This window comes from Anolis carolinensis, chromosome 1, assembly GCF_035594765.1.
Source record: "Anolis carolinensis isolate JA03-04 chromosome 1, rAnoCar3.1.pri, whole genome shotgun sequence".
NCBI classification, from domain to species: Eukaryota; Metazoa; Chordata; class Lepidosauria; order Squamata; family Dactyloidae; genus Anolis; species Anolis carolinensis.
The window spans coordinates 164,893,123-164,916,235 of record NC_085841.1 but is presented as its reverse complement, the minus strand read 5'-3'; the positions used below and the strand labels follow the sequence as shown (position 1 = coordinate 164,916,235).

General features: G+C 39.3%; 1 protein-coding gene across 2 annotated transcripts; it reads right to left on the bottom strand.

The window, feature by feature from the left end:
• Window positions 1–11,020: 11,020 nt before the first annotated feature.
• Window positions 11,021–22,239, bottom strand: LOC100566406 (uncharacterized). 2 transcript variants are annotated; one of them, XM_062958061.1, is made up of 5 exons: window positions 22,087–22,239; window positions 18,691–18,751; window positions 15,589–15,653; window positions 12,097–12,586; window positions 11,021–11,226 (listed from the first exon to the last, which is right to left on the bottom strand). In XM_062958061.1, exons 2-5 carry the CDS (start codon window positions 18,737–18,739, stop codon window positions 11,162–11,164), a joined length of 669 nt encoding a protein of 222 aa, XP_062814131.1. In that variant the 5' UTR covers window positions 18,740–18,751; window positions 22,087–22,239; the 3' UTR covers window positions 11,021–11,161. The 2 variants fall into 2 exon arrangements, with proteins under 2 accessions (XP_062814131.1, XP_062814125.1); XM_062958055.1 differs by lacking the exon at window positions 11,021–11,226 and having other exon boundaries at window positions 11,766–12,586; window positions 22,054–22,229.
• Between the last annotated feature and the right edge of the window lie 874 nt (window positions 22,240–23,113).

Below are 23,113 nucleotides of genomic sequence, written 5' to 3'. Positions count from 1 at the left end.
GCCTGGTATGAGAAGCTTTGGTGAGAGAAGCTCCAGTGAGAAGGCTGCTGTGTGTAAAGCTACCGTGTGAAGCTCCTGTGTAAGTTCAGTGTGAGAGGAGGCTCTGTGAGAGCAAAGCTGTTTATCTGCATGAGAAAGAAGCCCATCATTGAAGCAAAGAAGGAAGTATAAAAAACTTTATTTGTGTTATGAAAAGCTTGTTTTTGTAAATAGTGCAACCACATTATTTTGCTACAAAGAAAAGCCTCCTAAGGAAGAGATAACATTGGCCTGTGTGTTTTTGTTCTTTTTATCACTTTTGGCTACTGGTGCTGGGTCACACTGCTACTAATAAGCTACTCTGCTATGCATTTATGCGGAGGGTCTTTTGTTAATAAACCCACTTTCCCAACAGGTACTTGATTGGGGAAGCCTGACTTCAGTTATTAGTTGTAGCCAAAATGGGTGAATTTTGAAAGTGGTTTAAAAAAGCCAAGCAGTTCTAGCTTAATTTGTGTGCTACCAGTTAGTGGCTTGACCATTCTTGCTTCACTTTTTGTTAGAGGTTTCCCCTTTCTCAAAACCAGCTTGTGTACCCTCTGCGAATGTTTCAAATATGTCAAACAGGTGTTTCAAACAGTACCTTATGCTGCAGGGAAATACACTGTGATGTAATCTGTCTAATTTGGCTCTTTGAATTCCTTTCAAGAGCACTTGCTGTTTTGCAATGGAAATAGCTCCCCAACCACTTCAGAGAGGCCTTTGTAATGTGAGCTGGTAAAATTCTGCAGGTGTAGCAGTCTCCTCTCCCCTTTTCCACTTTTTAAAATAGAGGTGGGTTTGCTTACTTTACTGTGTTACTAAAAAAGTGACCTAAAAGTTTGTTTTTTAAAAAAAGTCTTAAGAAATTTCACATCCAGCTTTTAACTAATGTACTACCGTAACCAGGAAACCATGCATTAATGACAAGAACACATTCCCTCCAGCTTAAATTCCCTCAGTTTGGCTGTTTTTGTTTTTGAGGGATTGGGGCATACCTGATGTGTTTTGGCATAAGCGATGGCTAGAAAACAGGAAAAAGTGTTTTCCTCACTAATTTTGGCCTAGTGAATGAAGGTTTCGGTTTATTTGTTTTTATTTCAGCCAATCTGATTTTTTTTTAAAACCAAAATCTTTTGTCAACTAGGGAAAAACACATGGAAACTTTCAGTATTACCTAAATAGAAATGTGAATGAGGGGTTGATGCCAAGGCAAAACTATGCTGTGAAGTAAATGGGACACTTATTTATCCCCTTGCCTTCTCATGGTTATTAACTCAGGACAATTCAATTAGATTAAATGCCAGGAGATGGAAATCCAAGGAATCTAAACCACAGTGTTTGTAAAGAAGCCAAAAAAAAAGGGCACCATGAGAGAGGTCAAAAAAAGCCAATGCTCTGCATCCAGTCACCATATGCTGATCATATATGTCACCAGAACAAGGCTAAAACATACAGGGGCATATTTCCTGCGCCAATGCTCTATTTTCAACCTGCCAAGGCCAAAACAATTTAAAACAAAGAAGCACAAAGAATAAACATACTCTACGTATAACATTTTCTTGAAGACGACACCTATAAAAATCTACATTCATGCATAGGTAAGCAGTAAGATATTCTAACTACTATACAATGAATGGTAAATGTTTATCTTTGCAGCTCTGAAATAGAAGAATTTTGTCACACAATAGGTTTGTTGCACAATTGCACTGGATCAGTTCTATGTCTGATCTTTCCTTATCACATGACACCACGACTCTCCTGTTTTTGCATTGCATTTCCATCATTACTGTATCATGTTTTTTCATTGATGAGTTAAACCTGTCAAGGGCCACAATATTGCTGATATTCAGCTATTGTTTCTGGTGCAACCATTTTGTTCTGCTTCAGTTCTGATATTCCATGTGGTATGAATGGATGTGGTTCTTCTCTGCTCCCCTTTCTTCTCCCTCTGCAGGGTGATGTTCCACTGCTTACTTTATTCCCTGTTTTTATTTTATTTTCAAATGTTAATGCTGCAATTGTCAATGGCACTAAACTGGGGGGAGCGTTTGCCAATGTGCTGCAATGATGCAATTATGCAGCATCTGTGTTGGGACAGGAAGGATATAGGATCCAGTGAAGGGATAGATGGAATGGCAATTTGCATGTTAATCAAGATTACTTCTATGTTAGGAGTAAAAAGCTGTTCCACAGCAATTGTAATGCCTTAGTGCAGTGGTTCTCACCCTGTGGGTCCCCAGGTGTTTTCGCCTACAACTCCCAGAAATCCCAGCCAGTTTACCAGCTGTTAGGATTTCTGGGTGTTGAAGGCCAAAACATCTGGGGACCCACAGGTTGAGGATCACTGCCTTAAGATGTGTTTTGTGAACATGGGAGAAAGCTGGCAGTCATTCTATTGGTCCTATGAACCTTTGCTGAAAGCAGGTATTTTTCAAAAGGACAGAGGAAGTTAAATGTTTCAATCCTGGATGAATTCCTGGCCAAATTTGCGCACCAAGATCATTTGTGCTGCTGGAAATGGATAGGTAACCATTTTCTTCTCACCTGGGAGAAGCCAAGCAATGATATCTGTATCATCCAAAGCCCCTGCTATGTAACAGTCTGTTGCAAGCATTACAAATGCTTCATCTTGGAAAAGTTAACCCATTTCAACTTTCATTCCTAGAATTTTACGCGATCCTTCGTAGTTCGAGGATGATGGTCCTCCATTTCTTGGAAGACGCCTGTGCGTGATTTTTTTTAATGTGTGGAGGTCGGTGCACTGCCGGTCAACACACAGTCTTCACAGATTGAGGTCCCAGCAGTGGTGTGATTAACACAACGAGAGTGGCTTCTCAGTCTGTTGCAGCCTTCTTCCGCCTTCACAGCCGTTGTAACATGTACCATGTTATCCTCCGCCTGCTCCGCCGTTGAGGTCTTTGGGTCTTCGGATTGTTCTTGGTCTGGATCCCCCCCCCCCCCCCCCCGTGGCCACTCCTAGGAGTGTGTGACTCCCGTGGTTGTGCCTTCAGGAACATGCAAGCCCCCTCACCACGTCAAGGTGACAATCCATCGAGGGGAATATTCCTAGAATATTCCAGCCACTGTCTGGAAATTGTAGTTCCACAAAGTAACTTCCCCAGGCTCTCTTCCAAGGAAAGAATGGTAATCATACCACAGATAGGGGAAATAACAAGGGTGGGAACTTTACATCAGAATGACCTGAATCATCCAAAACCCCAAATGGGACCTGGAGAGGATCAACCAATTTTATTTTATTTAACAATCAAAAGGTTTTTCCACAGCCATGTGCTCCAAAAAGGCGGAGTGGAATTATACAAAACTGTCTACAAGCATTTCCTTCTGGCACATAATTTTTCCAAACTTCTGTTTGATATTTTATTTTTTTAATGTTCGTGCCCTTTTCATTGTTACATTATAAGCTTTGGAAGGGTCAGAACGTTTGTTGCATTAACAGGGAGTGGCCCTTCTTCCCAGAGAACTGGACCTGAAAAGGCTATTTAATATGTGTTATTTATTATGCACCTATTTTTAAACCTTTGCCTTTTCAGCCAGCCATCATAAGGAGCACCACATGATTTAGGTGACCTATTACACAACATCAATTAATTCTGAGACAACCACAAACATGCCAACAATGAAAAAAATTCAAACGTGAGTCTCCTTCTTCATCACATCAAAAGGCTTAATCTCTGTGATGCCTCTTGTTAATCTTGAATTTGAAGACAATAAAACTAGGTCAGCATTTTGATTCCATCAAAGTTGAGCCTCAATATTTTCAGGGCCTGAAAGGCAAGGCACGACAATGAAATGACATGTATTTCAAACCTGGTATAGGGAAATTGCTTGGGGATGTTCATGGTTTGAAGTGGCATGAAGTTGTCAGCAAAGAGTGAACAGTGCTACCCTATTCCAAAGTCTATTGACTTTTATTTGGCTTCATAAAAGGACATACAATTCATTGTGTAAATGTTTGAAAGTTTTCTACATCAGTCATAGGTAAAGGTAAAGCTTTCCCCTTGACATTAAGTTTAGTAGAGGGGGTTAGTGCTCGTCTCCATTTCTAAGCCGAAGAGTTGGCGTTGTCCATAGACACCTCCTATGACATGTGGCTGGCATGGTTGTATGGAGCGCCATTACCTTCCCACCGAAGTGGTACCTATTGATCTATTCACATGTGCATATTTTCGAACTGCTAGATTGGTAGAAGCTGGGGCTAACAACGGGAGCTCACCCCGTCCGCTGATTCATACCGCTGACCTTCCCGTTCGCAAGTTCTACAGCTTAGTAGTTTAACTTGCTGTGCCACTGCAGCTCCTTTATATCAGACATAGAAGGTAAAAATGAATAAATTACATGGCAGAGAGGAAAAGTGACAAAGTTATAGTCATGTAGTTGGCATGATTTACGGGAATGGTATGGATAAAAGTCTGCTGTGAGGAGGAGCAATTGCTCTGGCAGAAATCTGAGTAGAAATAGAAAAAACCTTTAGCTGGCATTGAAAAGTCGATCGTACTGCTGCCTGGCAAGTTTCTAGCCCAATAATACCATGGGGTCAAAATGCCTGGGGAGTACATGTTTTGTCAGATGTAGATAACTGAAACTGTGGATACAGGAGACATAATTGTATGCAGGCCTATGCTATATGAAGGACTTCATCAGATGGTTTTCCGCCTCTGTTTCTACACACTTCAAAGATGGATTCCCATGGAGCCCATCAAACTATGCAGGACTGCTCCTGGTGGTTGCTCATCTCCCCAGCATGTCTCCGCAATGTGTAGAAATGGGAGGAGTTCTAAGCTGGGCACAAACCGACTCCACTTCATTGCATGCACATAGAAACATCTAAAATCGTGTATCTGTCCATGGAATAGGAAGTGGTGGATTTCCCCATATAACAGTTCCCCTCTATGATCCTTCTGTGTATTAGTGGTTTAAAGATATTGTGGGTCCCATTGAAAGAAGCATCTTAAAAAGGGTGCTTGTCTTTTCAAGCATAAGGGGCTAGAAAGGCAAAGTGTGGTCTTAAGAACCATGCCTCCTCTAAGCGGATGGTTGAGCTAGAAATGGGAGGAGGCGATCCTATGTGACGGGGGTAAGTAAATTCTCCATCTTTTTAAAATGAAATGTCATACAAAGAAGCTGATTCCCCCTGCTTCCTCCCCCCCCCCCCCCCTTTTATGGGATGAACTTTTAAGAGCCTTTGAAACCACCCTGCATGGTGAGGTCCTTAGAACCAAATGAGCCTTTAGTGTTATAGGTGACTGGACTAAAGCTCTTCACAAAGCTACAGCTGCCAGGATTCCACAGGTTGGAGCTAGGACCATTACAGAGAAATGAAACTTCTATAATTGTGTATAGTAGGCACACAATAAGTCATTGAGACCACCCATTCTTCTAGTGTCAAGAGCATCCTAATACTAGATTTAGTGCTGATCTTTTGGTGGAGGTGAGTGGTGGGTGCAAATCCTTCCAAAACAGACTGATTATTATCCAGAGTAGTAAATAAACCACCCACTAAAGAGTGCCTCCATCTTGTCTGGATTGGATCTCAGTTTGTTGGTCTTGAAAGATGCAAGTTTGTTTTCTTTCTTACTTGGTAATTTCCTTGTTGGAGCCCCAGTGGCGAAGTATATTAAAGTACTGAGCTGCTGAACTTGCAGACTGAAAGGTCGCAGGTTCAAATCCCGGGAGCAGAGTGAGCACCCGCTGTTTGCTCCAGCTTCTGCCAACCTAGCAGTTCGAAAACATGCAAATGTGAATAGATCAATAGGTACCGCTCTGGCGCGAAGGTAACGGCACTCCATGCAGTCATGCCGGCCACATGACCTTGGAGGTGTCTATGGACAACGCCGGCTCTTCGGCTTAGAAATGGAGATGAGCACCAACCCCCAAAGTCAGACATGACTGGACTTAACGTCAGGGGAAACCTTTATCTTTTACCTTAATTTCTTTATTCAAATTTATGTATTTAATGCTTAGACCATAGGTCTTTCGCATGCAAGACAAACAAACAAACACACAAACGCCAGACCATCAAATACAATATAAAACATGCCATTAAAACATTAAAATGCTGCAAATATCAATGTCAGGATATGCCCTTCTTTGTTAGTAATATCTTTATGATGGAAGAACTCCTTCCATTCTGTGATTCAGTTTTCTGGATATTCTCTACTTGGAAGTCTCATGACAGATAATCTTCATCCGATCACTCTGAATGTTGCCCAGTCCAGTTTTGTATACAATCTGTGAAATTTAGCACTTTTCAAGTGGTAACTACCATACCATTGAGACTCGCTCAAACCTCTAACACTGGCTTCCTAAATTACAATGTATTACTGAAATTCCTAAGGAGCCCATGTTGGAAATTTCAGAGTTGAGTAATGAATAAGAAAGGAAAAACAAAGTGAATATTCTTACTACCTATACATACACATAAATGATCCCAACTCCTTTGCCAAGATTCCAGGAAATAAAATCAGACTACAACATTATGGCATTGGATTAAGGTGGTTGTTGGCTTACTTCAAACATCTGGCAAATTTAAGACTCCTGGCTTACACCATCTGAGTGATTAGCATTATATAAAGATCCAGACCATTGTTTGTAAAGATGTGGATCTCTAATTCTTGAGATTCTGTCATAATTACTATACATAAATTCTTTATTACTTGCGTCTAATGTGGCTTCCACATTTTAAAATTCTGGGCATTCCACACATGCTTTTAAGTATGTCCCACATGCAGTCATATTTTACAATATCCTTCCACATTTTGCTTCACTGAAATATCCAAAAATACATCTCAGGGCTAAACTCAATGTGATGAGAAATTTGACTTCCCATATAAGATGTCATTTTTTTAATAAAAAAGATTCAAATAAATACTAATTAAGGAATGGTATCCAAATAGGCATGAGGGTTAACCATTTTCTTCCCGGGCAAGCTTTTAAAGAAGAAAATGATTTTTAAAGCCAGAGAGTACTGTTGTGATGTTGCAATTATTTTAACAGTTCTTAATAGTTTTATGTGATTTTAACTATATGCTTTTCACAATTCTATGCTTAATCCTGTTTTAATACTTATATATTTTAGATTTTACTCTGTATTGTTTCCATTGTTGTAAGCTGCTTTGAATCTCATTTAAGAGAGGAAAGTAGGGAACAACAACAACAACATTTTCCTACTACAGTCTTGAAAAAATTCTTTTCTAGCAACAAACAAATTAACTGCTGCCAAATGTACTTTGATTTCAGGTGATGGTATAAATGAGAAACCTCCAAGTCACCCTGTCTTCAACAGCTCTGTTAGGTGTTGTAGGCTCAGGGCAGCTGCGGTTTCCTTGATTCTGTCTCTCTACCTGCAATGCGGTCTTTCTCTTTACCGACTGCCTTCTCTCTTACCAAGCATTATTGTATTTTCTAGTGAGATATCTTCTCATGATATTTATTATAGTCTCAGTTTAATCATCTTGGCTTCTAAGAACAGTTCAGACCCTATTTGCTTTAGGACACATTTTTTTCTGTATATTTGTAGAAGTCTTCTTCAGAGTATGTTTCACAACCATACAGATAAATATTGGCATAAAATTCCAACAAGACCCCACATATAAACGCAGCATTAAAAACCTAACATCAAACTAAACCTAACATCAATAACCTAAACCAATATAATCAAACAGAATCAGACAAAATTATATAGTGACACAAAATCTAAATAAACATTCACGGTACTATATGCTAATAAAGGCTTATTGATAAAAAAAAATACATCGAAAAGGTGGCAGGGTGGCAGATTTCTCCCTTTTTTGCCATGATACCAGGAGAAGTGGGATGCTTTGCCTGGTCTTTCTGATGAGGTCTCTAGTCTCCATTCTGATTAATGACTGATCCCAAGGCATATTCAAATACATATAAAATATACACAGGTAAAATGCAGATTAAAATTGCTGATAAAATGCAGGTTAAAATTCGCAAGCTAAAAAATTGACTGGGTAGGCTTACCAAAAGAGCTGAGTCTTCGGTTGCATCTTAAATTACAACAGCTCATTTAGCTGTGAAAGCTCTTCCAGCAGGTGATTCCACAGTTTTGGGGCAGCTGATGAAAAGGTCCTTTAGGTGATGATTGCCAGTCGGGTACTGGTTAGTTGGAGCAGATGCCCCCCCCCCCTGAGAACCTCAGTATGCAAGGCGGATTGTACAGGAGAACACGATCCTATAGATAATCTGGACCCAAACTATGTAGGGCTTTAAAGGTCAAAACTAACACTCTGTACTGACTGACAACCAGTGGAGTGATTGTAGTATGGGTGTAATATGCTCACTCCTGAATATTCCTGTAACTAGTCTGGCTGATATTGATAGCACCCTGCCCCATGTCTCCAGATGATCTCTCTCACTGGCAAATGTTTAAAAGCATTGGGGTAGAATGGCCTTTTGTGGAATGCCACATAACTATTAGAAAATATGATCATAACCTGTTAGGATTATGATACCAATATGGTTAGATATTGGTGCAGAGTAGCAAAAAACACAGAAGACTAGGGGTTTATTTGAGCAGAGGAAAGAAGGGGCTGAGATAGTGATGTATTTGCTTTCTGATAGTACAATGTGCACGAATGTATTAAACAATATTTTATAAAATTATTTTCAGGCTATGGGTATAAAGTGTATATAAAATATAAAAGAATTTTGTGTTTGAACTTGGGTCACATCACCAAGGCATGTCATTATGTATATGTATACAAATACAGGCTTGTGGGGGGAGGTCAAAATTCAAAACATTTCTGCTCCCAAGCATTTCAGAGAAAAGATGCTCAACCTGTACCATTTTGTCAACTCAATATCTGGGACTTCCAAAGTAGACATTGCTATTAGTATACCTCCTGCATGGGGAACATGTGGCTCTCACTATGCCAATTATATTTTGAGGATCAAACATTTTCTACCCCTGGTATTTGTGAAGACTTGTGAAAATCTCTTTACATTTTTCTCCCTCTTTCTCCCTCTCTCTGCAGACATACTGGAATACATCCCATGTTGAGGAAGCCATCAAAATGGAGAAATAGATTTTAAGGAGGGGAAAAGTTAAAAATCTTAGAGGAACAAGTTCTAATGTCATTAATATCTGTCTCACTCTGGCTGTGTCAGTGTGGTTTTTATCCAAAGCACTGCATTAAAAAAAGATTACCCTTCTATGACCTCTTGCTCTTCCTTTTCCACCCAAGAGAAAAAGAGGAAAGGAGCCAGCAGGCTGGAGTTCAAATGTAAACAGACGTGGCTTTGAAGGCATTGTGGTATGCTTTGCCGGCGATGTGTTTCTTCAGTATGAATTAGAAGTCAGCATAATGTGTCTGAAAAACTCTGGGACATTAAGGTAAATGTAAGTCTAATTCAAGAAAGCCTAGGCCTTGGCGCATGTCCACAGAAAGACACGGGGCTGCACTCTTGAAACTCTGAATTTCATCTTAAGCATAGTATGTCAAAACTGATGAAGGTCGTTGGGTTGCTATTAACCATGGGCGATTCAGAGACAATCCAAGCACAGGATGCAGTATTTAGTATATTGAAGTAGACTTTGGACGGTGCTACAATTAGGCTGAGTGAGGAAGCTGCCTCAGATGGAAGCTTTTAAAAGGCATGAAATGGATTGAAATCTTAGGGGCCAACTATACATACCACAAAAGTGATACTGATGCAGAGTAGAGTATTTGGATCAGTATCGCCAAAGTTAGCAGAGTCAGCTGTTTACAATGTGTGGCACTGAGCCAGCACAGTAGCTGCATTGTGTTTGCATGATCTAGTAGTGCTAGATTCAGTTTGGCACTGCTGGACTGCCACCTTTACCTTTCCTGCATTGATTTGGCCTTAGCATTGACCACTGGGCATAAAACAGTCAGTGGTCATCATTACTCAGCACCTGTATGATAATAACTGGAACAATGAACCAACATGAGTGAGGGAAGGGAGGAGGAGGAATTGCTTCCTCTTTTCCTCATCTTTTCTTAGATTGCTACATCACTCTGATGGGGGAAGGCAAGTGCCATTCCTTATCCCTTATTCCAGCCCTAGGGAAAATGGGGTGGTTGTTTGAATAGTTGTGGCTGTTTCATGTGGACACCACGAAGTCTATTCACTCCTGAACTGACTTATTTGTCTTATGTGAATTGGCTTTGAGTGCTGGGTGATCTCCCCTGAGCTTCCTTATTGCTTTCTGATAAGATGGAGGACATTGCTCTGTTTCCTGAACTGAAAGGAGATGTATCTGGTATTGTGGTCAGCTTTTCTACATGTGGTGAGGCAGGAGTGTGCCAACGTGGGAGGAGCCATCTTGTCCTCTTCCTCAGACAGCAAAATGTTTTAGTTGCTTGATGGTTTTTCATAACTCACAACAGACCAACTAAGATATATAGTGTTATAGATGAGTTAATGTGGAGGATTTGTACACACTGTTTAGTAATGAGTTTGTGAATGTTACCAGTGCCATAGCAATCAAAAGAATTCATCAGTAACAATGCCTCAGCTGTTCCTAGCTCCCTGGCCTCAGAAGCTGCTGAATTCAATTAAAATCATCTGCATGGAGACAAATAAAAGAATACCAGCAAACTCAAGAAGAGAGCTGGGAGACAGAATCTACAGAACAGGAGATGGTCTGCAGGTATCTCCTCTAGACCTGAGTGAAGATGAGCAGAGCCTCAAGAAAAGGTGTGAATATCAGGTGGATTGAGTCTTTTATGGGCTGCCTGACTATGAGGGTCCTTTGAAAGAACTGAGAACCCAGAGTGAGACTTGGAATGGGCTGAGGACAACCCCTGCTCCCAATGAGAAGACCCTACCAAAGACCCAGGCTCTTTCTCCTGAAACCACTTGGCAGAAGCCTGTATCTTGAAGACACGGGGACTTTTGCTGCAGTCCTTTTAATGGGTTGAGGACTTTGTGAACTTTTAAAAGTCAATTTTCCTTACCTGAGAGACTACGTAGCTGAAGGCATCTGATGTACTAGCCATTATGACTAGTATTGATGGATTTATGCTCTTGCATAATCATTTTAAAGTCGCCCAAATTGGCAGTCACTGAGGTTTCATTTGACAAAGTGGAGAATTCATTAATTCCATCTAGATCTCAGTTTTCTTCCAATGGGCTAAAAGTTGGATAAATTGTTTTTCTTCTTCTTCTTCTTCTTCTTCTTTATCTTCAAAAACAACCCTGTTCAAGTCAAGCAAGAGTGGCTGACTTAACATCGTCTATGACTCCATAGGACCTCAATTTTCAAAGTCCTGCCATGACATTTTTAACCATAATACCATGCTCACTCTGAGTGGGATGGAACAATATTTTCAGGCAGACTTAGAATATTTCTTTTCAAGTGGATGTGCCTTGTGAATCACACTTCCTTTTGTATTTCACCATCTTACCCAGACTTCAGAAAGGCCTGGTTTAACACTCTAAAAATACATCATTTGTTCCCTTGTTCTGAATAATCTAACATTGCACTTCATTAGATAATTACAGGTTCTAATGTTATTAAGAGAAAAAGTGTCTCCCTATTCACTTCATTACAAGTTCCACCCTCCTCCCCAACTGTAACCTTTCCTCACACATGATTTGATCCAACACCGTGATCAATTGGGTTGCTCTTTTCTGCATCTTTTCTAGCTCTGCTGTTTCCCTTTCAAAATCCATTAGCCAATTGTACAAAGTTTTGCTAGCTCTACACTATAGATTTGTATAAAGATATTATGAAATGTTTGGTAATATTTTATTCATATTAAGATATTATAACCTCTGATGTATCATGGCAAGAGATGCCATCTAAAAATCATGACAAAGTCCTGGAAAATGCCTTTTGAAGCCATGTCTTCACCTTCTGTTGTTAATTTATGATAACCCACAGCCACTCTTCTAAATCAATACTGTGCATTTCCAACCATTTTATGGCACAGAGGCATTAGCTTTGCAGTGCTACCACTAGGGATTTTCCTAATGTCTTTGCCCACTGACCCAGACTTAGCAGATTCCATGCCAAGTCTTGGGAAGTCACTTCTTTAGATGTGTCAAGCTTATCCAGCCACTTACTGGTTGCTGCTGTGTAGTTGTTCAACAACTGTTCTAGAGTTTTGACATAGTCTTCTAAGCACTGGAGATGTGTCTCAGCATATTCTTTTAATGAAGTCTCCACATTACTGCTCTGCATTTTCCATCCTTTGTAGAACATCAGGGAGGCTTTATCCATCCACTTGTGCAATGTGACATTTGGGTATTCCAGCCACACTTCAGCCTTAGTAATACTTTCACCCCAGCATTTTTCATGGAACAGAATATCTTTTTCCAACTTGCAGTCAGAAGCTTTCATATACCAGTTGTCAAACTCTTGCAGGACCCCAAAGTGCATGTTGACCCATGCACTGACATTCTTAATATGTTCCTCAAGCCACTCCCACAAGTTATTTTCATGGTAGCTTAGCAGCATGTCAAAAGCTTCCATGTATTCTTCCTCCCAGTTGTCAAGGTTTTGCACTAAAAATTCTAGGGCCTTGATGTGATCTTCAAACCTTTGCCCCGCTTCCTGGTAAGCACAAGACATAGGAAAAAAGTGATATTACAATTAATATATATGCAAATTTTCACACATAATATATTGTAAAAATATATGTACACCCACCACAGCCTTCCACATACAAACACATTAAGTTCAAAGGGCATAGATCCAAGATCCCTTCCTCCATGCTGTTTTTCCTACTTTGTAGTAATACAAAGCAGTAAGTGACAGGCTGTATCTAAGTAGAAAACAGAGCAGGTAGGGAAAAGCTGTCTAACTGATAAAAAAATGATATAAGAACCCTGCTTGATTAAAAGGCCCCCCTCCACATTCCAAATTATATAGTCCATAATTCTGTTTTCCATAGAGCCCATCCAAATACTTATCATTCCCTCTCCTCCAGCTTTTACTCCATGGCGTATGAAAAAACTAGTTATTTTGATTCTAAATTTTAAGAAGATTCCAAAGTCATGGAAAATGGCAACAATAACATTAATTCTTTTAAAAGGACAAGATTTAAGAAATCCTAGCAATTAAAAATCCAATTCCTCATTAAACAAATGTTTATAACATTTTGCCTCAATCTTAGCATAAAGTTGTAAAATGGTTCTTACATGAATTTAAAGATGAAGACCAAACACACCAGTTTGATATCTGTACTAGACATAAGAGAGGTTTTTTTTTGGATAAATATAACAAAAGGAATGCCCTTCTGATTTTCATAGATGTTAAAAAAAAGCATTTGACAATTTAAATGAGAGGGATTTTTTGTTTGTTTTCAATACTAGGAAAAAATGAAATTTGGCAGTTCCTTAAATATTTGAATAAGAGCAATTTCCAGGTCTCAAACAGCAAATATTTTGGTCAACATAAAATTATCATTGTTTGCAATATTCAAAAAGACACAAGACAAGGCTATTTGAAGTGTTATTGAGAACTATAAGAAAAAAAATTAAAGGTCTATAAATAAACAAGAGATTGTTTAAACTGAAAGCATTTGCAGATTATCTAATGGCAGTAATGGAAGAAAATACAGAAACATTATTAAGTACATTGGATGAATTTGGAGAAGTGTTAAATGAAACAAATAAAAACAAAGATATTAATGATTAATTTAGCAAAAAAAGATAAGGTGAAACTGAAAGAAATCTCTGGCCTACAAGTAATAAAATAATGTGAAATATTAGGTCATTATGCTATCAAATGGAAATAAAATACTATTTTAAAATAATTATGAGAAGATATGAAAAGTTATAAAGTTAGACTTGCTTTTAGTGCTTTGAAGTATTTCAGCTATTAAGATAAATGTCTTAGTGGAAATGATCATTTTTCAAAAAATTCCAATCTTAATCAATGATGTCCCATTCAAACAATGTAAAAAAGACTTGTCAAAGAAGCTCCGAATAAGGTTCAAACTCCTCCAAGATGACAAAAATGGGGAGATCTGGCTCTAGTCTGGTAAAAGGACTGGTTAACACTTATGATCTCATCAGACGTGTATGTGGAAGTGTTGCGTCCAACTACCTTAACGTGGTCACTTACTCCCTCCTCTCTTCCTATCACACGTGTCTTGCTTTAGACTTCTTTCCCCCATCATTGCTCACTCACTCACTGGCTACCTGCCACTCACTCCTGGTCCACACCATGGTTGGTGACCCTTAGGTGACTAACTGTGTGGCAACTAGTAGGAGTCTCCTCCTCCTGGTGTCTGTGTGGTTGTGCCTTTCTGGCTGGGAGGCAACATGAAGCCAGCCAGTCAGTATACTTTCTGTCCCTTCCTGGGAAACCTAACTGCTCCAAAGAAAAGGCTAGCTTAATGGCAAAAGGTGAGATGTGAGGTCTTCCTGGGAAACTATATTCCCCCTCCCCAGTGCTTTTTAAGGACTGACCAGAGCTTCATCATCTTTCAAATAGAGCCATAAGCAGGGGAAGGAGCCAGGGCCAGACAGAGTAATGTGATGGGTTGAACACTAACTAGTCCTTTCCTTTCCTTTCTTTTCTTTTAAATAATCATAAAAATCCTGGAGTTTTCCAATGCTTCTATTGCACTAATATCTGCCATTTAAAATGAACAGAGAAATCTCAAGTATTATTTAAAAAGGGTGAAGAGACTGCTCCCAATGGGAACAGCTAAAGTCATAAATTTTTTTATTAGTAATCCAATACATGGATCACTAATGGCAGTAAGATTGCTATATGCACATAAATGGAAAAAGGCAAAGATACATTAAAGGGAAGAGTGAATATTGAAAAAATGTTAAAATACTGGAAATGGATATGTTGTCCAAAAGAAGTCCTCAGAAAGGTTTTGGTTTTTTTTGGTACTGCTTTAAAACTTTATTTAAAAAGGAGGAAAGATAATGATTGTGTGTTTTGAAAGTTAGACTTTTTTTATAAATAACTATTGGCTGGAAGGAATATGTACAATATATATTTCATTTGTGTCTTTAACCAGTGTGAGGGGAAGTCATATATGTTAGGGTGAGGGTGGTTTGAGGTAAGTGTGCCTACATAAATTAGTAATGTATTTAGTGCCTTGTATTTGTACTGTTTTGTATGGAATGCATAGTTTTTCATATGTACAGATCTTCCTTTGCAAAAGGTGCCTCTGCAACATGAAGCAAACAACATTTTCTAATTCCTCCCTCCTGTTCTTGTTAATGTTTGTTGCACTACACATTTTTCTGAGTGTCCGTGTTACCTGCTACAGAATGAAAACCTCCACCAAGGATAACTGTGGCAAAGGGTGGAGGGATGATACAAAGTAGAAAATAAAAATGATGTTCCCCATGCTGTTCTCTGGGAAATATTAAAAATACACTAAACGATACTGAAAAAAGTCTTTACATTTTAAAATACAAGAACTGAGTTCATTGGGCAGTTTCAAAATTAGGTAATTCTCTACAAAAGCCTATGCAAATCACTGAGTAGGAAACTACTTGAACAATAGCATAATCCCATGAAAGACAAAATGTAAATGTTGAATTGAATTTGTACTGGGGTATAAATCACTGCAGTCTGAGCCATACCTTGAGAGACTGGTACCATGAATGACTATCATCATGAGGTTCTTGCCAATAACACCAGCTTCTCCCTGGCTCAAAGAATGCAAAGCATTGATGAGTTTTTTTAAAAAATTAATTGCAATGGTATCCATCAATACATAGAAATTAACTTACTTTATATACATCCATAAACAATAAATTTTTACCCCTTCCCCCCCCCCCCCTCCCTCCAATTTTACAAAGCATTTTTTAAGTGCAACCAGTCCAGGAGTCCGTCCATTTCTTCTTTGTCTGACCATTAGCTTTCCCTTCCTCAATCCATTTCACATATATTAACCAGTTCTCTTGGATTCTTTGTATTTTTATAATCATGGGGTATCTTGTTGTACTATTTCCGACTGTACTTGTTCATAAATATATTCGTTCCATCTGTCCATTTTCCATTTTTTTATCCTTCCTTCCTAGCGCTATTACAGCGTGGGCAGCACTAATGAGTTGTTGATTGTAAAAATATTCTGGGAAATTATTAGACTTCATATAAAGTAAATGCATTTGTTTACTAGAGGCTTTTTGCAGACACTCAGATTAAAGTTTAGAACAGAATATCTCAACCTCCAGAACTTGTGGGATTTCAGCTCATATTACTCCTGACTATACTATCTGGTGCCAATGGTGATAGAATCTAAAACATCTAGTGGGGACTGAGTGGGAGAAGACTTAAGACCTCATCATACGCTGGTTTCCCCACATTTTTACACACTTTAAAGTCATTTTAAAGGTGGAGGCCTATGGAGCCCATCAAACAATGTAAGAGTGCTTCCAGGGGTTGCCCGAGGGATCCTATCTTTAAAATGTCTAAGTGTGTGGAAATTGAGGCTTTTGGAGTCAGGGATAGGCGCTGGCACTTCATTTCTAAAGTCATTTCTGAATTTTGAAGGCAAAAAGTTTGAAACTTTCTGAAACTTCCAAATATTCATAATTAATTCGTCAATGGCGGATGTGCATGCGCAATAGCGAAAAACAGCACTGCGGGGGGGGGGAGAACTTTAGGGGATTCTCCTGCCCTCATTTTTTGAGCTATCCAGATGAAACTTGCTATAGTGGTAGAACACATTTACCACTGTTAACTCACCAAATTTCAGAATGTTTCCCTTATCCTCTGATATTTGGCAAATTTTCATAGCTTTTATAAAAAACATTTTTTAATAATTCAGAAATCTGTTCCTGGCTTGAAAGTGTTATTTCCTGTTTCATTGGGTTGTCTTTAATTTGAAAGTCATTTTTCTACTTAAGAAACTTTGTTTTTGTGTCTAAAACTCTGTTAAATTGGTGGACAGTCAGCAAACCATAATGTACTATTTATAGCACGATGTCCCTTGTGCAAAGACAAAGTTTTGGCAGTGTAATAAAGTTTTGCCATGTTTTTGTTACAGAACCAATTAGGAAATGATATTTATCAACCAGGAACAGAAATCATAGCACACCAGGGAGGGGTTTGGGGAATGATGGGAGGTGCAGTGCTTTGAGGAGGCTCAGGCCAAACTAACAAAACAAACATAACAGGCAGAGAGGGCTTGAATCCAGAGGAGGATTCAGCTATATAACATTGCTGGGCTCCCCAGACGAAGGGAGGACAGCAGAGAGGGGTTTTGGGAATTATGGGAGGCGCAGTGCTTTGAGCAGGACAAAGGCATCAGATTTTTAAACAAAACACAACCCCTTTCCCCACCCCAAACTTTCCAACCCCCACTTTTGTTTCCAAAAATAAATGCTTCTCCTTCTTTCACTCCTTCATTTTCGAAGAAACTGCGTCAGATTTTTAAAACAAAACACAACCCCTTTCCCATCCCACCCCAAAATAAATGCCTTCTCTTCTTTTTTCAACGACTGCCTGCCTTCCTAGGTCCCCCCATGCAACAACAGGCCAGGCAGGCAGCAGCAAAAGACCAACCAACCATCCTCCTCCCTGTTCCAGGCCAGAATGAGGCTCCAGGCATGTGGGAGGGGCTTTTAAGGAGGACGTCCAAAACCCTTCCCCTTACATGAACATCAGCACTGATTCGGCAAGGAGCAAAGCCCAGGCTAGGTTGCTCCTCCCTGCAAACAAAGTTTCATTGCTTTAAAAAGGCTTTCTCATCTATCCGACGAGCCTACAAGCCCATTAAATCAATGGGCTCAAACACTTCAAAATTGAAAGTTTGTTCTGCGGCGCAAAACCGCATCGGAACCCCATTCGGAACCCAAAATAGATCCAATTTTATTCCAAGTTACGATTATTCCGAGGAATTCGCACATGCGTAGTCAGAGAGCAATTGACTCGAGAGCTCCCCATTTATATTGAAATGACTAAAAGCCCTTATTTTAAGTTGGGATGGAAACTTTTAAATTATTTTAGTGACATGAAAGTTTGAGCGTTTTTGTGGGAGGTCTTGAAATGTGCCTTGATTCTCCTTTTGTGACCACATTAAATTGTTGCTTTTTAAGTTATTTAAAATGACATTGAAATGTTATGAGCTACTGGCATATGTTGCCCAACACACACACATACACACCTTCCACCCATATCATGATAATCTCAGCATCTAGAAGAAAACATGGGGCACAGCTTAAACCATGGGACTTTCTTCTTTCAAAACTTAATGATTTACAGCCACACCCCTGTAAAGGCATTTCTGTTATCACACATTTATAAACAGATGAGGCTCTTAAAGACAATGCGATTAAAATTGGAAGTTGGGCATAAAGTTTCAATACATTTTAATACTTTTAATGTTTAATAGTTTTGATATCATAAATTATTTGTTTTTTAAATTTTATATTTAAAATGTATTTGCATTGTTTTTATTAGCATTGTCTTATACCTAGGTGCCTTGCGTCTCTGTATCAAAGATAGATGATATAAATAAATAAATACTGCTCCCCTTAATAACAGCTTCAGCCGCTTCCACAGTTAAAATAAGAACTATAGTAAGAGATGGAGTTAACCATTTCTTGTCCCTGAGATCTCAAGTGGGGAGGAATCTTCTCAAAGTTGCTGTTGGCTGTGGAAGAGAAACATTTCTTGGCACCATAATCAGAAGGAGTTAACTTCTAAGTCTTGGCTGCAGCCAAGTAAACAGCACTTACCACGGATGAAGCAAATCCAATACAGCAACAAAAATAAAAACTGCAACATGACCAAGGGCACCTGTATGGGTTAGAGAGTGAGTTCAGGACATAACTTTAAAAAAAGTTACATCAGACCCAGTGATTTGTTTAAGGAACTGAATGTCACACTGTGATCACTTCAGATGAATCAACAACCCCCTTAGGGAGAAGCAGCCAAGGCTTTCCTGTATACAGCAACTAAAATTAATATCAAAATGACAGAACTATCCATTATAAAAGCAATTCTGTCATGATACAGGTGCCTATTGAGAGACATTATACATATCCTGGTTGGCTAAGAACAGTTTATTTTGGAATAGGGAGGAAACAGCCAAATATACATCAGAGTGGGGAATAGCATGTGGCCATCCCACTAATTTTGTCACTTGAGGTCGAGAGTAAGATGCCCTCTCGCATAGATCATGATGATGGCACAGTAGTGATGACCCAACACTAGGGATGCAGATATAATCCTTTTCTGCAGTAGAGGGCACCAGGATGGAAAATATAGTGAAGAGTATGGGGCCAGGAAGACACCACTCTGTCCTCCATAACAGGGGAACAGCCAGGGAGCTGTTGCATCTTCTGCCTGCTTCACACACCATTCTAACTAATTCTGGAGACCAAGTGGAGCAGGTGGCCAATTTTAAGTTCTTGGGTGTCATTGTTAAGGATAATCTGGTCTGGGACATCCATACAGCAGTGCTGGTTAAGAGGATCCAGTAGAGACTGAGACTTCTAAGGAACCAACACCTCATTGAAAAACTGCTGGTGACTTTCTACCACTGTGCTATAGTGTGTGTCATAACCTACTGCATCTGTGCATGGTTTGGTAACTGCACAGGGGAAGGCAGGACATTGCTCCAAAGGGTCACAGAAAAAAAATGCTTGCCCTCTTTCCTCTTTGGAAGAACTTTATAGCCCCTTCACACTTAAGAAAGCTCAGAGCATTCTTAGGGATCCATATTTTCTTTTAATAATTGCCATCTGGCATATGGTACAGGGTGAAAAAGACAAAGACAAACAGACTGAGAGATAGCTTTTATTCTAGAGTTGTGGCTATGTTGAACTCCATGGTTTTGTATTGATGGGGCATTGGGGACTGTGTGGTGGTGGTTGGGGTGTGGAGGGATGGGTGTATTGTTTTGTGTTTTTTTTTCATGTCAGGAGTGACTTGAGAAACTGCAAGTCACTTTTGGTGTGAGAGAATTTACCATCTGCAAGGACATTGCTCAGGGGACGTGTGTACTGGAGAAGGCATTTAATTGTGCAATAGCACCATGACAGTAAGGCTATTCTATTCTTCTATTCTATTCTGTCTAATATTAGGAATGGCTCTGGTAATGGCAATCATAGTACAGAATGTTTCAAAATGATGGACCCAATCTCAAAGTGGTATATTTAATGATGACAACAAGTTACAATTATACAAATAGTTGCAAACAATTTAATGAGTTATCAAGTTGTCAGGTTTTACTAACTGCTTAGAATCAGAAACAAATTTAAAAATAACTGCAAATGGAGAATATCTCATCAGGTTTTATGTTGCCGGGTTGCCAACTTACAAATGACCAAGGACCTCTTTACACATACTGCTGGAATTGCTGAGAATTGCTGCTGATCATGGCAATGCTTACCCAGGGCATGTGGGAGCCACCCCAGAAGTACTTTGGAGTGTGATGGGATCTGTCAGGCTCCATGGCAAAGTTGCTAAAAACCTGCTATCTCTGCTAAAAAATAGCCCGTGTGAAAAGGTCCTAAGGCCAGGGCTGTTCATATTCTAGGAGAGGCATTTAACAATAATCATTTGAAACTCTATGCTGAACTCTTTCAAGTGGTAAAAAATTCATTCACAGGTGGTTCATAGTTACAGAGATATAGCAAATTCAAATTGGTTCCATCTTTTTAAAAACTTTGTACTTTTCACTCCTATTGGGCATTCATGTGTTGAACACGCTTCACAAGCATTATCTAAACTTTTATCCTTTATCTTTTTAAATCTCGCTAGCAAGCCTGAGCTCATTCCCAATGCATCTTTCAGGGAGGGGAACTTTCCATCCTGTTTAAAAGCAGCATTAGACAGACTGCTGCTGAAAAAGCCCTTCCTAGATCCCCTAGACCTTAATAATTACAGACCAGTCTCCGGCCTTCCTTTTTTGGGCAAGGTGATTGAGAGGGCAGTTGCCCTCCAACTCCAGGCTGTTTTGGATGCCACACACTTCCTTAACCCATTTCAAACTGGATTCAGAGCAGGATACATAGTTCAGATTGCTATGGTGGCCTTAGTGGAGGATCTCTGTCTCAACACCAGCAGGGGGAGTGTGTTCCTGTTGGTGCTTCTAGACCTCTCAGCAGCTTCTGATACCATTGATCATGGTATCCTTCTGGAATGCCCCAAGACTGTGGAATGACCTGCCGGAAGGGATCTGACAGTTAAATGAGCTGCTGGAATTTGAAAACTATCTAAAGACCTATATCTTTCAGCAAGCTTACTCAATCACATGTTTTAATCTCTGTTCTGTGTATTTTAATATGTGTTTTATAGAAATGTTTTAATCTGTGTTTTTATAGGAAGACATTTTAATATGTGTATTCATATAATTTTTCCAATGTTTATGTGTTTTCACTATGCTATAATGTACCACAAGGAGAGGTGGGTAAGAAATAATAATAATAATAATAATAATAATAATAATAATAATAATAATAATAATAATAATTCAGTTTAGATTTTCTGACTTTCTCCCTACATGTATTGAATAATTATTTTGCATTCCTCTTCTGTTATTGCTCCACTGTAATTCTACACATTCCTTTTAAAGTTTAGTTCAGTTGAAAGTTCTATAATTATTCATCCTGGTTTCTTTGAATATTTCCAATTTTTTCTCCTCAATGGAACTGTTTTGAAATTCTGCCTTTGTCATTTCTAAGGACTCCCATCCATCATGAACTCTCTTCTCTTTCAGCATTCATTGAGATCACAACACAGTATTTCCCTAAGAAACCAGCCTTCTTAAAGCCCAGAATGCATGTTTGACCACATGTGGCATGGTCACTTCCATCTAAGAATCCTGCCACTTCCATTCTATTAACCTGGTCATCACAACTGGTTAGGATCAGATCTATGGTGATAAAACAGTCCAATTTGGGGGGAGGGGGGAAGAGGGTCATTCCGCTGCCCCTGCCCTAGGTCATCATATGGAAAATAGCACACAGAAATATTAAATTCAAGTTAGTTGTTAATTGCTGAAAGTTAAACAAGGGCATATACTGTACCCTGATCTACATGACTCTTTTGCATTGTGTGACTCAACATGAAGCTGAGAAAACAGAAATACATACATTTGATTTCTCTGCATACTAAAATTATCTTACTGTTTATAGACAAATGATTTGTAAAATCCTATTCTCCTCCTCTCCTTTTCATCTTTCAGTGGGCTGTTGACCCACTTGACTTCATTTTGTTGATATCCCCAACCTGTACTGAGGAAAACTTCCTGAAGGGAGTGACAACAAGTGATGTTATAAAGGCTAGGGTTCCCCATGACAACAAATGATGTCATAAAGGCCAAGCTCACTCAGTGGGGGACTCATAGGAAAGCAAAGTGCAGAACACATAAGTTGGGAGGAGGCTATTATGCACTACAGACACCAGACCCATCTGATCTTAAAAGTTAACAGAGTCAGCCTCATCAAGCGAGAGTCCAAAAGTGACAGGTTAAATCCAGGAACCTCAATCTGTGGCTGAGACTGAATGAGAAACTCCCTCCTGGGCACACAGAAGACTGAGCAACCTAGAAGGTGCCGAACAGACTGTGCCCTGGCATCACGAGATGTAGAACCATTCTCGAGAAATGGATCTACAAAGTGGAGTCCACATCATGTGAGTGCGGAGAAAAGCAAACCACAGACCAATTACCACAATGCAGTCTGAGCCCTGCCACGTGCACAATGGAGGACCTTCTTACAGCGATGCCACAGGCACTCAGTGGCCAGCTTCTGGTCAAAGGAAATATAGTATAATAACAAGTTTTTAATTTTGTTTGTGGTTTTTTTTATATATTATAACTGTATTCTCAATTCATTTCTGACACAATAAAGTTCTGGTTAGTATTGGATGAGACACTGCCAACAGATGTCGGGTTCACCCTCTCCCTGTCATACTTTCAGTCTCAATGGAAGATGAGGACAAATTTTCTAAAAATACCTAGCTAAGAAAACCCAATGAAGAAAACCCAACCATTTTAGGGTTGACACAAATCAGAAACAACTTGAAAATAAGCAGCAGCAGCAAAATAATAATAATAATAATAATAATAATAATAATAATAATAATAATAATAATAATAATAATAATAATGGGATCTGCGCGCATCATCCAAAACTACATCACACAGTCCTA

What these genes read in the sequence shown, in the direction of transcription:
- LOC100566406 (XM_062958055.1), bottom strand. Translation starts at nt 18,739, where the DNA reads ATGTTGCAGTTTTTATTTTTGTTGCTGTATTGGATTTGCTTCATCCGT. An exon ending in TTGGATTTGCTTCATCCGTG is followed by an intron (nt 15,654 to 18,690) that starts GTAAGTGCTGTT and finishes TCTTTGAGCCAG; the next exon opens with GGAGAAGCTGGTGTTATTGG. An exon ending in CATGGTACCAGTCTCTCAAG is followed by an intron (nt 12,587 to 15,588) that starts GTATGGCTCAGA and finishes TGTGCTTACCAG; the next exon opens with GAAGCGGGGCAAAGGTTTGA.